Below are 15,919 nucleotides of genomic sequence, written 5' to 3'. Positions count from 1 at the left end.
AATAAATAAATAAATAAAATTAAAAATTTTTTCTGACCTGTAACTCTAACTTAGGCTTATTCACTAATCACAAAGAGCCTGTATTCTCAGTTATGTGTTGAATATATATGCATACATATTCCTTGGACTATAAAAGGAACCTGTCTAGACCTTTAGACTCTATAAGACCATTACACATCCTGCTTTCTTGACTCTGAAAATTCACTGAAGCCTTTACATCTGGCTAATCCTGGCCCATCCTGCTCACAGGTAAATTTTACATATTTTTTTTTCAAGTTCTTGATAGTAACTATCAATGCCAATAATGCTAGATGTGCTTAATAGTGTTTAACAAAAATCAAACAAGGAAATCATAGGAAGTGATAAGTTACTTCAAAAGCCAAATAAAGTTTATTTTCTGCTTAACACTCCCTTAATTTGTTATGATAAATATAAAATTTTAATTTATAAAGTTAATAATTTGTATGGTTTTGGGTTAGGTTTTGCTAAGACTTTAATTTAGAAAGATGTTCAGCAGAGAGTGTTTCTCATTCTAAAAACAAAATTTATGCCCCTGTAGTCCCAATCAACTCAAGAGGCTGAGACAAGAAGTGAGTTAAGGCCATGAGTTTGAGATCAAACACAGAAGGGATGAAAGGGTAGCAAGAAACTGAACTAAGTAAGTGGCTCTAAATATATGTGTGATCCTTAACTATTAGGGTGTTCTTCCTCAGAGCAACTGCTCTCATGGAAGAGTATTTCCTATCATATCAAAATACATTATAAATCATGAAGCATGATTAAGCACAAGCTTTATGTGGAGTCTACCAACGAGCTGACACAGGAATGTGTGATACCTTCTTCTTCTTCAGCAATTTTCTGCTGGCATCTGCCTTCATAGCAGTAATTTCAGGAACAATTCTTCTCCCATAAGGTGAGGGCATCGTCTCTTCCAGCTGAAGTTTCTTTACTTTAGGTTTGCCAACTTTACCTTTTATTGCTTTCCCAGACATTCCTGCCAGAATATCTTCTCGTTCTTGTGCTTCCACTTTCTGAAATATGATTAAAAGGGAAGGGGATACATAAATAGTTCTTTAAAAGAACAATCACGATTGCATAAGAACCTGGAATAAATTATTCACATGGTAAGAAACAAAGGTTTCTTTCTGACTGATCTAATCAGAGACGAAATAATGGGAAGAGAAGAAAAAAACTTTTAAATCAGAACAGCTGAGTCTTAATCCCAATTCATGAGTGTAGCTTCCTACTCTTAATAGAATATGACAATGGTCTAATTAGTAACCTAAGTGGTTCTTTATAGTCCTGTGAGAGTATGAGATGGGATCACTGATGACCTGCTGTCATCAGAAACCTGGCAAATCACAGACAAAGACAGTTCTGATAAAAAATATTATGTGGGGCTGGACAGATAGCTCAGCTATATACAGCACTGTGGCTTTTACAGAGAACATGTGCTCAGTTCTCAGCACCCACACGGTGGTTCACCTCCATTTTAACTTCAATTTCAGGGCATTCTACCCCCCCCCTTATGACTTCTTCAGCAATAGTCACACAGGCAGTACACAGACATATATGCAGAAAAACATCTATATGCATAATAAAGTAAAAAATAAATAAATCTTCAAAAAAGTATGAAGTTACTCTTTTCAATTGCTTTAATCATAATAATGATTCACAATTTAAAAAAAAAATTCCAAGACATTGAGCTTATGAGGTTTGTTATCAAAATAAGTGAATATATAACCACAATTAATGTGACAAATTCTAAATTCTACAAAAATTATTCTTTATAATAACTAACAAGTTTGGAAAGATGCAAAGGAAAATACCATCTCTTGAAAGACATTTAAATACATTTTGTTTAATAAAAGTTTATAATTATAATGTTTTGAAATCAAACACATTGATATTCAATGTTGATACTTTTACTTACTAGTTATATATTCTTTTTTTTTTTTTTTTGGTTTTTCGAGACAGGGTTTCTCTCTGTAACCCTGGCTGTCCTGGTACTCACTATGTAGACCAGGCTGGCCTCGAACTCGGAAATCCGCCTGCCTCCGCCTCCCAAGTGCTAGGATTAAAGGCGTGCGCCACCACCGCCCGGCTTATATATTCTTAACAAGTAAATGACAGTTGGAAGAGCACTGACCATGAGGAAGGCTTTATAAAGTTTTATCATATCTATTTTAGGGATGATTATGAAAAAGGCTTTGCAAAGATGAATAATTATTTTTAATCATACCAACAGACCACCTCTCTAAACAAGTCCCTTCACTTCTCTAGGCTCCCAATCCTTATTTGTTTTATAGACAGGATGACTTCTTTCATTTGAGAACTACATGCAATGCAGTATCAGCATACAAGGTATGTTCAGTTGATAGTATCATGACTTTAAAGAATGCAGAGTCATAAAATTTAAGCCTAACTATTCTTAGTTATCAAAAAAAAAAATACTGTATCTTGGGGCTGGAGAGATGGCTCAATGGTTAATAGCAAGTATTGCTCTTGCAATACTTCAATTCCCATCACCCATAAGGTGGTTCATAAACATCTGTAACTCCAGTTCCAGGGGATCTGATACTCTCTTTTGAACTCCATGGAAGCAACCATGCATGTATACATGCATTCAGACAAAACACTCAAGTTACATAAAACAATAAAATCTACAAAAAAATTAAAACTCTCTAGAGTTAGCCAGGCAGTGGTGGTGTACACTTTTAATCCCAGCACTTGGGAGGGAGAGTCAGGCGGATTTCTGAGTTCGAAGCCAGCATGGTCTACAGTGTGAGTTCCAGGATAGCCAGGGCTACACAGAGACACCGTCTCAAAAAAAAAAAAAAAAAAAAACAAAGAAAAAAAAAAGAAAAAAGAAAAAAACCTCTCTAGAATTTAAAGATTTACTTTTATTTTTATTTTATTTATGTATATGTGTCTGTGTGAGTGTATACTACACTGTATATGGGAGCCTATGGACACAAGTCAAAAGAACGAAATAGGATCCTCTGGAAGAGACTAGCAAGTGCATTTAACTGCTGAGCCATTTGTTTGAATATTGCTAATTATCAAATATAACTTGACAAATTAAAAGTTTAGCAAACAGCAACACTTGGGGCCCTGAGATTGACATGAACAGTAACATTTCAGCTCTGGAATCTGTACTAGCAAAGTAAGCACAAGATGAGCATGTTTCACTCTTCTAGTCAGTGATCCAATTTAAAGCAGTAGCAGAATTGTAGTAATAGTAATCAGAAACAGTAATTTTCTTTTTAATGTATATTTGGTCATCTTTAATATGATAGAAGCTAGGGTCTCATTCATGCTGCTAAGTGCTGTACCACTAAGCTTACCCACTACACAACTACACAAAATTAGTTTTTTAACATGTAAGGTAGCAGAAAGAAACTATATCTCTATTTTTAAAAATCTAATCAATTAATTAGGTACTTAAAAGATCAGGAACCTAAAACAACAACACAAAAAAGGTTCAAAAATTCCATCAAGCAAATAATATGATACACTTGTTCCTACAAATTCTAACTGTAACAGAAGTCATGGGCAAAAAAAATTAAATACTGGAATAATAATAATATAATTAAGAATCTTAAATAGTGAAATAACTAAAAAATTAGCATCATGCAATAATAGTGGCTGCTTACTTTTGGTACTCAAAATCAGACATTCACTCTGCTACCATTAATTTATTTTTAGATCTTTAAGAGGCAATTTTTAAAAAGTTTACATTTTAAATAATTTCTCTACTTTTACTTTTAAAATTAGAACTCCACTAACAGAAAAGCACTGAAATTTCTTATAATCTAAAGGAAGTCAAAACACCCATATTCAACCATTGAATAGATTGCCTTACCTCTTCTCAGAAAAATGCCAAATTAAATCAATTAGCAGAGCCAGACATCAGGTAAGAGAGTTAAACCAATAGAAAGCACTAGAATTTCATTTATTCTGATGAACTCTGTAGCATTTATATCCGTCCACACTAGAAAGAACTTTTCTTTATAACTTCATAGAGGTAAAGCTCACTTGAGCTTAACTTGGATTATAAATACACTAATACAAAGTTAAATAAAACTTCTGAGATAATTAAAGAAGAATTTTGATTACTATCTCCAAAACATTATTTTTCTAAATATAGTTTATTCATTTTAAAAATTATTTATTCATTTAGCAGGACTGGGGACTGAACTTAGGCCTTACACATTCTAGGTCAATGCACTACCGCTAAGCTATATTCCCAGGCTGAAATACATATAATTTAATAGAGATTTAACATACATCCAATTCTTCAACAAATGCTGCTAAGTCTTCTTTCCAAAGATCTGAAGGAGATTTCCTTTTGAGATCATTAACCTCTCGTCCCTACAATTAAAAGAGAGAGAAAGAGAGAAAGAGAGAGTAGTACACTTTAACATTTAATAGTTTTTAAATGTGTAAAGGATAAATCAAAATACTAAGTTTCGGACAAAGAAAATCAAAGATATGGATAATACTGAAATAGTTCTAAATTATGTAACCCACAAACGTTCATACTTTTGTATCTCTCTGTTTAATGAGTTCTTCAACTTTTTCTTTAGTAAGAGACCATAGAGACATATTTAAAATATAATTAAAATCAGGGCCTGAAGGAGTTCCTGAATCAGAGGAACTGTCATCATGTTGGTTTTGTGTATCTTCCTCTTCTGCGGCCTGTAAAAAAAATAATAAACTTTATATTAAGGTCCATTATAATACCAGATCAGCATTTTAATTTTATTAATATTGGGCTTAAATGCTATACTGTTAATGTTACTCCTTCAGGGTGGTAGGAGTTTTTTAAAATTACCATCAAGATTGCCTATAAACCCTATTTCTTATGCTAAAAAAAAAAACGCTTAAGATTTTCTTAAGCTATGTAATAAAATCTGCAGAAGGAATAGTATATTGTATCCCTATTTACTCAGAAATTTGATAAAATGTTAATTGCTTTCCTAAGTCCCAAACTGAAAAGACATTGTGTCCTAAAATTATTAAGTAAAATTTTTGTCATTGCATATTGTCAGACTTTTATACTAGTTAGTTAATGGACATGAAAACACACACACAAAGAATCACTTATAAAAAGTTTTGATAGTTGTAAAAGCATAAATAGGCTACATTTACTCACTACATATGTATTTTAATAAAAGTTCCCTATTACTATAAGGATTATTCAAATTTGAACTCAGAAAATAAGTTGACTGAAGAATAAGTTGATGATTTAAGGTGGAGAGATTTTCTGAAATTTTCCTCAGAAAAGTAATTGCACTTTAAAGAGGCCTCTTATCCTGACACTATGTTTCAAATTACAATGAATTGAATAAAAGTAATTTTAGATGTCATTGCCTTCAAAGGTTTAAAAACAAAGGCATTAAATGAAATTAAATTAAAGTTGTTTAAGACACTCAGACACTTAAAAATGAAAGATACTCTAACAAGCCAAAAGTTTATAAACAAAACAGCTTTACAATTAAAAATGTTGAAATAAATTAATATATACCTACAAAGTTAGGTCTGAGTATACTTTGGAAATAAAGTGAAAAAAATTAGAAGTGCAAATCAAATGCTTCATGACATAAATAAAACTATACACTTGATTAATGAACAGTTGCTCGATGGTTAGCAAGTACTAGATAATATTTAATAGACTGTTTCACAGTGAGCTGCCATGGAGCTACAGAAAGCTAGGTTAGTAGCCCTCCATGAGGTATTAGAGCACAATACAATTCTTCCTAAAGCTCAAACTTCAGAGTGCAATTTGTGTTTAGGTTTTCATGACACCAGAAGCATTACGGATGAGTACTCTTAAGAATATGTGTGTGTTTACTATTAACAAGACTATACCTAAGTGCACTTTTAGAAATCGAGTAATAAATGAACTATTCCATGTTTAATGATAGAATTTGCAGTATAAGAAATAATCTTTAAGTAGGTGCTTTATAACTCTCTCTCTCTCCCAACACTACAGACTCTAGTAAGAACCACACCTTGTGGTACCTGAACTCCTTACTTCCTTAAGTGTACACTTAGCAACAATGTTGCATGATGTTAATGCAAGCTAGCTTTTATCTATAAACTCTGCTTCTATCAGAAGGGCCTTCCAAAACCAGAACACCCTCATATTTTAAAACTGAGTAAGCACTGAATTCATTAGCTTATTAGAGATTTTTTTAGAGATCTATAGTTTAAACCAACAACAACAACACAGTTCAAGAAGGATATAAAGTATAATTTGGAGTTCAGCAACCCAATAAATCACAAGATGAAAAGAATGTGCTATTTCACCACATTGTCCTGTCCTACCTTATTAAAATAGTAAATAAGCCTGTTAGCTTGATACTACAGAATTTGTTCTGATTTTACTCACTTTAACATATTATATTGACTTCAAATTTAAGAAGAGCTTAATTTGAACAAGAGCAGTATTTCAATATACTTTGGTGAAAAATTCAAAAAAAAATATAGTTGAAAACTCTAAACTGCAAGGAAATATCAGTTCACAGTATATTACACAGTTTTAACTCTCTTAAACAATGTTAACATTATTATCTTATATATATATACAAATCTATTTTGGTATCTAAAAATATTAATCTTTGCTGTTTTTTAACTTTTCTACATTTCTGTTCTCAATCTCTATGTTGTACTGCCTTTTTAAATTGCCTTTTTATCATTACAAATCCTAAAAAATTAACTCTTGAGGGAACTCTTAAGGTTTCAATATTTCATTCATTGAATTAATACAACTATTATCTAAAATGGACAACTTAATTATAGTGTTTAAATTATGGACCAAAAGTCTAAACACATGCTTGGTGTTAGTGACTACAAGGCCCATTTGTCTCTCATCTTCCCAGCCCCAACCACAACTAGACCAAGCAGATGCCACACTGTCATCACAGACTGGACCATGGAATGATTCTGAGGGCTACCAGTCTGGCTCTCAAAGAGTATGCATGTACTTTACAGAAACCACCATGACAAATTAAACCTCTTAATGGCAGACTCAAGATCAAGGAGACTGAGCCACATTCTCAGCATGGAGCCATTTCTAAAGGCCCTCATGGAGATGGGTGCTTTGTGGTGAATGCACTGTGAATTCCTAAACTGTGTCTGCTCTGTGGGTTAGCAGAAGCCTTCAAACAGCTTAGCACCTTTATCAGTTCTAAATTCAAACTTTTGGGGTTGGGGATTTTGTTTGATTTGGAAGTTGCTTTTCAGAGCTTCTCTGAGTATCTTTTTTCTGCAGGTGATTACCTTTTCTTGTGCTTCTTTCCACGCTTTCACTGGGTCAGATTCATAACCTCTCTGGACTAACATTTGAATCAAATCTTTCTTTGACCTATTCTCTATGTGAGGGAAAAATAAAATTAGGATCAAGAAAAGAGATCAATTTGTATTTGCTTATATTCTACTGATAAAAATGTCTTCTATTAATAAACACTTTATTCCATTATAACTAATGTTCAAATCTTTAAAGGCTATGCCTTACCTATAGTAATTTTCCCTTGTATCTTCTCTAAAATGAAACGGGCTTGATTATTAAGCTTTGTAGATTCTGCTCCCAGCATTCCAACAAGCCATTCCTTCCGTAAACCATAATAACTTAATCGTAAATCAAAGAATTCTTTCAAAATGTCTTGAACAGTTTCATACTTCTTCAGACATCCCATATGATCAAAGAGTACCTTCATAAAATACAAAGTTTTTTTCATTTAAATTCAATGAATCTGTACTGGTATTTTAATTTATATATCTATGATACTTTACGTCTAATATGAATATATACTACCCCTGAAGCCCAGTAAAAATAAACTAAAATTATTAAAAACATTTCTATAAATATTCCTTTAGTGACAGGAATTTGATAAATGCAATTACCAAAAACTATGGGAAAGTTTAAAATAGCAAACATTTTAAAAGGCTATTTTTGAGAGGGCTCCTTAGGAGGCTGGAGTGGTGGCTTACAGTTAAAGTACATACTGTTCTTGCAGAAGACCAGAGTTTGGTACCTATCACCAGAGGAAAAAATTAGTTGCTAGATTCTTTAGCATTTAAACTTATTGTTGTAGCTTTTATTATAATAATCCAATGTATGACCATTTTAAAAAAGATCACATTACCATGGAATTGCAAGTAAGAGTAGTTTGAAGTTTAAAAACTTTATGCAGGCCAGCAGCTTCTGCTTGCGCAAGTTTCTCTTCTGTCATTTTCACCACAAACTTCACAGTTGTATCAGTATGATATTCTTTGTAATCAGAAATCAAGGCTGGTGTTTTATCTGTTCCATTAAGCATAGGTTCTAGGACCTGCTCCTTGTACACCTAGGAAACATTTAAAAAGAGAACAAATCTTGTTACAATACACTATCATGTTCTCATTGGTCACATAATCTTTTAAAAATTCTGAGGGCATGCTTGATGGTGAGAAAAGCCATACAAAATGACGGTTCTGGTTCTGACTTACTTACACACCACAGGTACTGTAAGTCCATGGATGTAAGGATGTAAGGAGGATGACATTGCTAGATCTCATAGAGTGGATATAGCAACTGAAACTGATCTGAATTTACTGAGCATAGTTATAATAGCCTACAATATACATTCTGTGCCTTTTGTTTTAAAACAAACACAAACATACAAGCTCTTTTTTTTTTAAATTAATTAAAGGAAGCACCAACTAATGCAATGTTTCCCAACCTTCATAATGCTGTAGTCAACCCCACTCATAAAGTTATTTTGTTGCTACTTCATAACTATAATGTTGCTGTTATTATGGATCATAGTATAAATATCTGTGTTTTCCGATGGTCTTAGGTGACCCCTGTGAAATGGTTGTTCAATTCCATAGGAGATGTAACCCATAGAGAGAACCACTAAGCTAATATAAAACATATTATTTTTTACATATACTTAAAAACTTGAAAATTCAAATACAAAATTCAAATACAAAGGTAAAAAATAAATATGGAATCAAACCTTTATATAGACACAGAATAAACAAACATGAATTATTTGTGCCACAAAGAATGAAGCAATGCACTTCTCAATTGGTTATACTAACCTGTGTCCAAGTTCTAACTGGAAGTTCTGTAATCTCTACTGTGTTTCTGTCCACCACAAATATCTCACCACTGACTGCATACTGGTTCTGACCAAGTTCCTGGATGGTGCCTTTGAAGTTCTTATAGTTTGGAAGCTGCCAGGGAAATAGACATGACTTGATTTGACTTTGCTCCTGAGTGCCAGTACCACCTCTAAATAACCCTTAGCACATGGCCTACTGATACAGCAGGCTAATAGGACTAAAACTTTTTGTCCTCACTTGTTGCTCGCTAAGTTCCTTGATCTTGAATTTATAGCTTCTGTTAATATAATCTGAACACCATTTAATCTTCCCAACACTTTTCATAGGCTTCCTAGATTAGTCTCTTTTTCAGTCTACTGCCCAAATTCCTTCCATGTTAGCTTAATGTCCTTTAAATTCAAACTCCTTTTGCTTCACACTGAATGGCTTGTAGAGTTTGTCTGGATCCAACTGAACTTTTTAATTTTATTCTAGTGATTTTTCTTTCCTACAGAACCACTACTTTTCTCCTATGGTCTGTCTGAAGATTTTGAATGCTTACAACTATCTGCTATCATTTAAATTGTGTGAATGTTCTGCCAAGGTTTCATGTGAAAATATATGGTTACCATTGTAAGAAATCTGAGTGAGAATTTTAGAAGTAAGGCTTTGGTAAGTGGTTAGGATTAAACAAGGGTGAAGCCCCATGACTGAATCCTAGAACTTTGTATAAAGAAGGAGAGGTGAGGCCAGAAAGACAGCATGTGTTTATGCACACCCCCATGTGCACGCACATATACACACACTCTTCCCTCCTTGTTTCTCACCATATGAAGCCTTGTGCTGCCAGAGAATTTTGCCAACATGAAAGCCAGCATTATGAGGCCTCTAGGCCCCCAAACCTCAGAATTATGAAGTATAATATGCTTCCTTCCTACAAAAAAAATAATCTGCCACAGGCAATTTTTTGTGATAACAAAAAGACTGTCTACTACCTCTGACACGTACTCAGTTCCTCACTTTATTACCAACATAAATTTACTCATCCTTAACCAAATCACAAGAGATTACTTCCTCTTCAAAAATCTATACTTCATTGTTATCACTAAGAACTTCAACAGATAACAGAGGACATTTTGTGTATATTGAGTATCTTTTAAAACTATAAATTTCAAGCCTTAATATCTTCTTCTGACAAAATACTAACTTTGGAAAACAAAGACCTTAACTATTTCACCTCTTAGTACAGAGCCATGTAATACAAGGGATGTAAGAAGTGTATACTAATAGAATAACTAGCTCATCATTCTCAAATGGATCTAAAACAGCTTAAATAAAATACTATCTTAGAAAGTAATTTGGAGCTTGGGAATTGTTTCCTGTGGATGCATGCAGGACCTAAGTTCATATCCCCAGGATCCACATAATAAGCAAGGCACAGCTGCATATAGCAGTAGCTCCAGCAAAGAGATGAAAAGACAAGTAAATACCAGGAGCTCACTGGCTTGCCAGCCTAGCTGAAATGGCTGTGTCCAGTTCAGTGAGACACCTGGTCTCAAAGCAGTAAGACAGTAAAAGGGGAAGGCACTCAATGCCCTCTTCTGGCTTGTGTATTATATGTGTGTGTGTGTGTGTGTGTGTGTGTGTGTGTGTGTCTGTGTGTGTATATGAACACACACACACATATATGATATGGAAACTTTTCACAGTTTGGTACTTTAACATGTACCAACTTGGTACCATGAATGTACCAAGAACATCATTTTTTATACAATTCAGAAATTTTTAAACCCTGATAAAGTATAAGGTATTTTAAAATTTCAATAAACAGTTTCACCCCATAAAACTTAGCTTTAGACTCATTCATTTATGTGTTTCAGGTAAGCAAATATAAATTTATATCTTAATAGGATCTTATCTACAACAGCTCTAAAATGAAAAGATTCCATTACTTTTCTAAGAGAAATGAATTTTGTCCTTTATTTAAGTACACAATCTAAGCAATAAAAACTTACCATGGGATGAGGATCCAAACCTTCTAGCATCCGCCTGACATTGTTCACAATTTCTCTAGCATCATAGTTGGGCAGTTTACAAGCCCATCCAGTCCCAATACCCTCAGCACCATTAATCAAAACCATAGGGATTATAGGGATATACCACTCCGGCTCTACACGCTGATTATCATCATAAAGGAACTTAAGCAAGTTATCATCCACAGCTGGAAAAAGAAGTCTTGCCAGAGAGCTAACAAAAAGAAATAGAAGAATACTGCTCTGAGAAACGAAACTTTATAAGGACCTAGATTTTAATAATTTTGACTAGATATAATAAAATTCACCTAATATTAGTACAAAAGGCATATTTCTCTCAAGCACAAATTAGTATAAGAGTCCTTATGTACTTTGATATTTACTTACTTTCTTAAGTGCTTTAATATTGTTAAATAACTTTGTAAGAAGTTCTAATTATTCTGAATAAAATACCTAACCCATTTTCAGTCTAAAGAATAAAATTGGGTTCAGAGTAAAAGTTTATTTTTATTAGCACTGAAATTTTACCAAGAATGTATAAAAATTAAGGCCAAATTATTTACGATCAAATAACTTGAAATACTCACCCTAAGCTGAAAAACTAAATAATCCTATCTCTCCACCACTATAATTCTACTAAACTTTTACTTGATATAACAAACTTAAATTGAACTTTATGTCATTAAGTTAGAAAATTATTTACCTTAACATTGTGAAAATATAACGAGGGCTTGCAGCATCTTTGCCACCATGAAGCCGAGTTCCAAACTGACCAATGGGCTGAAGCAAGTTAATGTTGTTACTGCCCACAAAATTCTGAGCCAAATTCACAATAGTCATCATCAGTGCTTGCTACAAAATAGAAAAAAAAAAAAGTTTAACAACCTAAGTTTTTTAGAACTATGCCTCAGTTTATACTGAAACCAAAACTCTAAATTCTATTGCATTTTCAAAGACCTCATAAAAAGAAAACTCCTCTATTATGAATAATTATCATTTAGCATGCCAAAATTTACAGTTTTCAGTTGATTCCTTTTTTAATGCTTACTTCTCCATGATGATAAGCAGACATTTCAGCAACAGATCCAGCCAGCTGTGCTACTTTAACTTCACGTTTATCATTCCTCTTGAAACAGGTAAACAAAACTTTTCGTTGACCTGGCTTGAAGCCTATTTTTAAAAAGAACAACCCTCCTTTTAAAATAGTTTTAAAACTATTTTTAAAATACCATCACTGCATGAATCTCAGTCTCACCTCTTTCCCCAGATCACCTTCATGACTAACCTCTGGTAGGCCATGTAACCTACGCTGTCTCTGATCCTCCATAAAGTTTGTTAACCATTCTTATCTGTCATTTTTATATGTTATAAATAAAATATCTCAAAATATCAACTCTTTTAGTGGCAACATTACATGTTTAGGAGAAAAATGAAAGACATATACAGTTCCAAAAGAGTACCAATTAAAGATCTCCCGGACTTAAAGTACTATCCCGAAGTGCCATACCTCTTCCACAAGCATCTCTTATAAGCAAGTGACTTATGCCAGCAGTAACATAAGTATTAGCAAACAAAAGCTTGATAGTTTCTATTAGCATATCTATAGTCATGAACACTTACAAATGTTTACTGCAGTAGTTGAGAATGCATGTAGATTATAGAATCTTTATAATCTGGATACTCAAAGCATGTGAATAAGCAAATTACTAAACCAGTCTCAGTGTCCTAAAAGCAATTGAAATAGCAACTTTCTAATGACCTCAGTCATAAGATTATATGCTGTTTTCTCCTCCTTGCTTGAGATCAATGAACATGGCAATAACCTTATCCATATATGCTGACAGTTGCATCCATCACTGTGAAGCCATAGCATCAAAGAAAGAAAATAGTAAAATATGGCTACTTCTTAATGCCAGGGCCAGAAAGTGGGAGAGGGCGGGGTGGCAGGCATGGGGAAGTGGGAGGCAACAGGGGTTTGGTTTTGTTGTTTTTGTTTGTTTCTTTGTTTTTTGGAGGGGAAACTGGGAATGGAGAAATTCGCACGTAAATAAAGAAAATATCTAAAAGAAAAAAAAAAGAAATTTTCATAACGTAACTGAGGACACAAAATTAGCTTAGAGTTGCATAAGAGTTGCATAAGAAGTAGCATAATAGTTTGTGTAATTTAGACTGAAAGAATATTTCATAGAAGGGGTACAATCTCAGGCTAGACATGACAGATGGATAGAACTGTTATTAAAGGAGAAACCAAGCAACACAAAGATGAACAAATTTGCTATGACTTATATAATTGAGGGTAGAGTTATTCCAAATAAGAAAATCAGTCCTAATAGAAAGTTTCTAAATTTTATAAGTTAGATAATTATAAACTATATAAATTATTTAGATTGGGTTTTGTTAATGAGTTATAAAGGCATTTTAAAAACTTAAGTCTTTCATAAATATTAGGCAAAGCTCTATTTTACTTAATTTTTAAAATTTCAATTTTTGAAATTACTTAAACAATAAAAAAGGAAAGAAAAAAAAAAAGACCTTTAAAGATTTTTCCTGAAAAACTCAAAAAAATAGTAAAAACATCAGCTATCTTCCCTCAAAAGCTTTAAGTCCTTTTGAATCAATTCTTCATGTTTTTTTAAGATTTCAAAGAATTTTAAATGGACTATAGACTTTGGTATTTTAAGTAAGAATTTAAAGTGGCCCATAAGGGCAACCTAAAGTACACATAATTAAACCATATGGAGCATGCAACTTTGATTACTCACCATCCACAAGAGATGGTATAGATCTTTCATTGTCCGAGTTTGAGAAGAGAATCAATTCCTTGTTGATGAAATCATTGTATGTCAAATGCTTTGTTGCTGTACCATATAAAAATTGCTAGGAGAAATTACATAGCAATGTTGTCACTCTTGCTGCATGAATCTTAGTCTCACCTCTTCCCCCAGATCACCTTCATAACTAACCTCTGGTAGGCCATGTAACCTACGCTGTCTCCGATCCTCCATAAAGTTGGTTAACCATTCTTTTCTGTCATCAATCTTCTTCTTACTAAATGCCTGAAGAAGTCCAAGTAATAATGACATACATTAAAATGAATTTCATTATAAAACTTGAATTTATAAACAGTCAATAGCTCTAACAAACTAAAGCGATTTTCCTAATAACATTATGCAAAATTATATTTGAGCTGAGTCTTTTTATTAAAGAAATAATAAGACAAAAATTCACTACTTTAGGTACTATACTTTCAAGAAAGAGTTCTCACATGTAACCCTAGAAGGAAATGTACAGCAGTAGGGAAGAGCTAAAGAAATCTCTCTCTTATTCACAACATGCTTACCAATGTGATGGCAGCATCATCTTCAGGTCCAGCATATCTAAACAAAATGCGATGCCTTTCCATATCAGCAAAATATTCCTTTGCTTCTTTAGCTGTACTGGTACCCAATCCTGCATAATTTAATATAAAACAGGGTCACAAATAATGGCTGTTCGAAACCATCAAGAAAAACTTATAGGGAAAGTCATAAAATTGTTACTAATTGAGTAAGCTTAAGATAGACAAATGAAATAAATGCCTCATGACTTAAATATACAATGCTACATATTAATAATTGTTTCTGTCAAAAATATAACTCAAATATGATCACATTCTGATTTAAGTATCATGTAACAGAAAATAATCAAAAAGGAAATTGTTACATATTAAATGAAACCAAAAGAGCACAATTGGAAAAATTTAAGAAGTGGGAAATTTACACAAAACAGCTTCTTTAATAAATTAAAATGAGAAAATATTCATGAAATATAAAAGGTTACATTCAGAGATCTAAGAGACTCATAAATCAGATTATTAAGTGTCTAGATCTTGATTTAAAATATTAAATATATAATACATTAATATAACCTTGAGAAATTTTAGAAAACAAAATTATAGAAGAAAACTTCCCTAACCTAAAGAAAGAGATGCCCATGAACATACAAGAAGCATACAGAACTTCAAATAGACTAGACCAAAAGAAAGTCCTCCTGTCACATAATAATCAAAACACCAAATCCACTAAACAAAGAAAGAATATTAAAAGCAGTAAGGGGAAAAGGTCAAGTTATAAAGGCAGACACCTATCAGAATCACACCAGACTTCTCACCAGAGAATATAAAAGTCAGAAGATCCTGGGCAGACCCTAAGAAAACACAAATGCCAGCCCAGGCTACTATACCCAGTAAAACTCTCAATTAGCATAGATGGAGAAAGCAAGATATTCCATGACAAACACAAAATTTCACAATATCTTCCCATAAATCTAGCACTTTAAAAGATAATAAATGGAAAACTCCAACACAAGGAGGGAAAAAAAAAAAGTTATGAACCAAATGGACTTAACAGATATCTACAGAACATTTCATCCTAAAACAAAAGAATGTACCCTTCTTCTCAGCACCTCATGTAGAAAAAGCAAGAAAATAATCTTCTTTTAACAAACCAAAAAGAAGATAGCCACATAAACATAATTCTATCTCTAACAACAAAAATAACAGAAAGCAACAATCACTTTTCTTTAATATCTCTTAATATCAATGGACTTAATTCCCCAATAAAAAGACATAGACTAACAGACTGGATACGTAAGCAGGACCCAAAATTTTGGGGCATACAGGAAACACACCTCAGTGACAAAGACAGATACTACCTCATAGTAAAAGTCCAGAAAACAATTTTCCAAGCAAATGGTCCCAAGAAACAAGCTGGAGTAGCCATTTTAATAATGAATAAAATTGAATTTCAACC

General features: G+C 33.0%; 1 protein-coding gene across 1 annotated transcript in view; it reads right to left on the bottom strand.

Annotated features, from left to right (window-relative positions):
- Positions 1 to 15,919, bottom strand: part of Top2b (DNA topoisomerase II beta) — a 66,960-nt gene that overhangs the window by 12,104 nt on the left and 38,937 nt on the right. Inside the window, exons 16-28 of the mRNA XM_031361093.1 lie at positions 14,470 to 14,579; positions 14,093 to 14,185; positions 13,892 to 14,006; positions 12,178 to 12,299; positions 11,833 to 11,981; positions 11,112 to 11,343; positions 9,094 to 9,228; positions 8,154 to 8,354; positions 7,523 to 7,718; positions 7,288 to 7,379; positions 4,546 to 4,701; positions 4,291 to 4,374; positions 837 to 1,031 (exon numbers count right to left, since the gene is read on the bottom strand). Coding sequence (XP_031216953.1) covers positions 837 to 1,031; positions 4,291 to 4,374; positions 4,546 to 4,701; positions 7,288 to 7,379; positions 7,523 to 7,718; positions 8,154 to 8,354; positions 9,094 to 9,228; positions 11,112 to 11,343; positions 11,833 to 11,981; positions 12,178 to 12,299; positions 13,892 to 14,006; positions 14,093 to 14,185; positions 14,470 to 14,579 — 1,880 coding nt within the window. The remainder of the gene's footprint in view (positions 1 to 836; positions 1,032 to 4,290; positions 4,375 to 4,545; positions 4,702 to 7,287; positions 7,380 to 7,522; positions 7,719 to 8,153; positions 8,355 to 9,093; positions 9,229 to 11,111; positions 11,344 to 11,832; positions 11,982 to 12,177; positions 12,300 to 13,891; positions 14,007 to 14,092; positions 14,186 to 14,469; positions 14,580 to 15,919) is intronic.

This window comes from Mastomys coucha, unplaced genomic scaffold (genome assembly GCF_008632895.1).
Source record: "Mastomys coucha isolate ucsf_1 unplaced genomic scaffold, UCSF_Mcou_1 pScaffold9, whole genome shotgun sequence".
Classification (NCBI taxonomy): Eukaryota; Metazoa; Chordata; class Mammalia; order Rodentia; family Muridae; genus Mastomys; species Mastomys coucha.
Note: the sequence above shows the minus strand (reverse complement) of the source record. Positions and strands in the feature narration are given on the sequence as shown.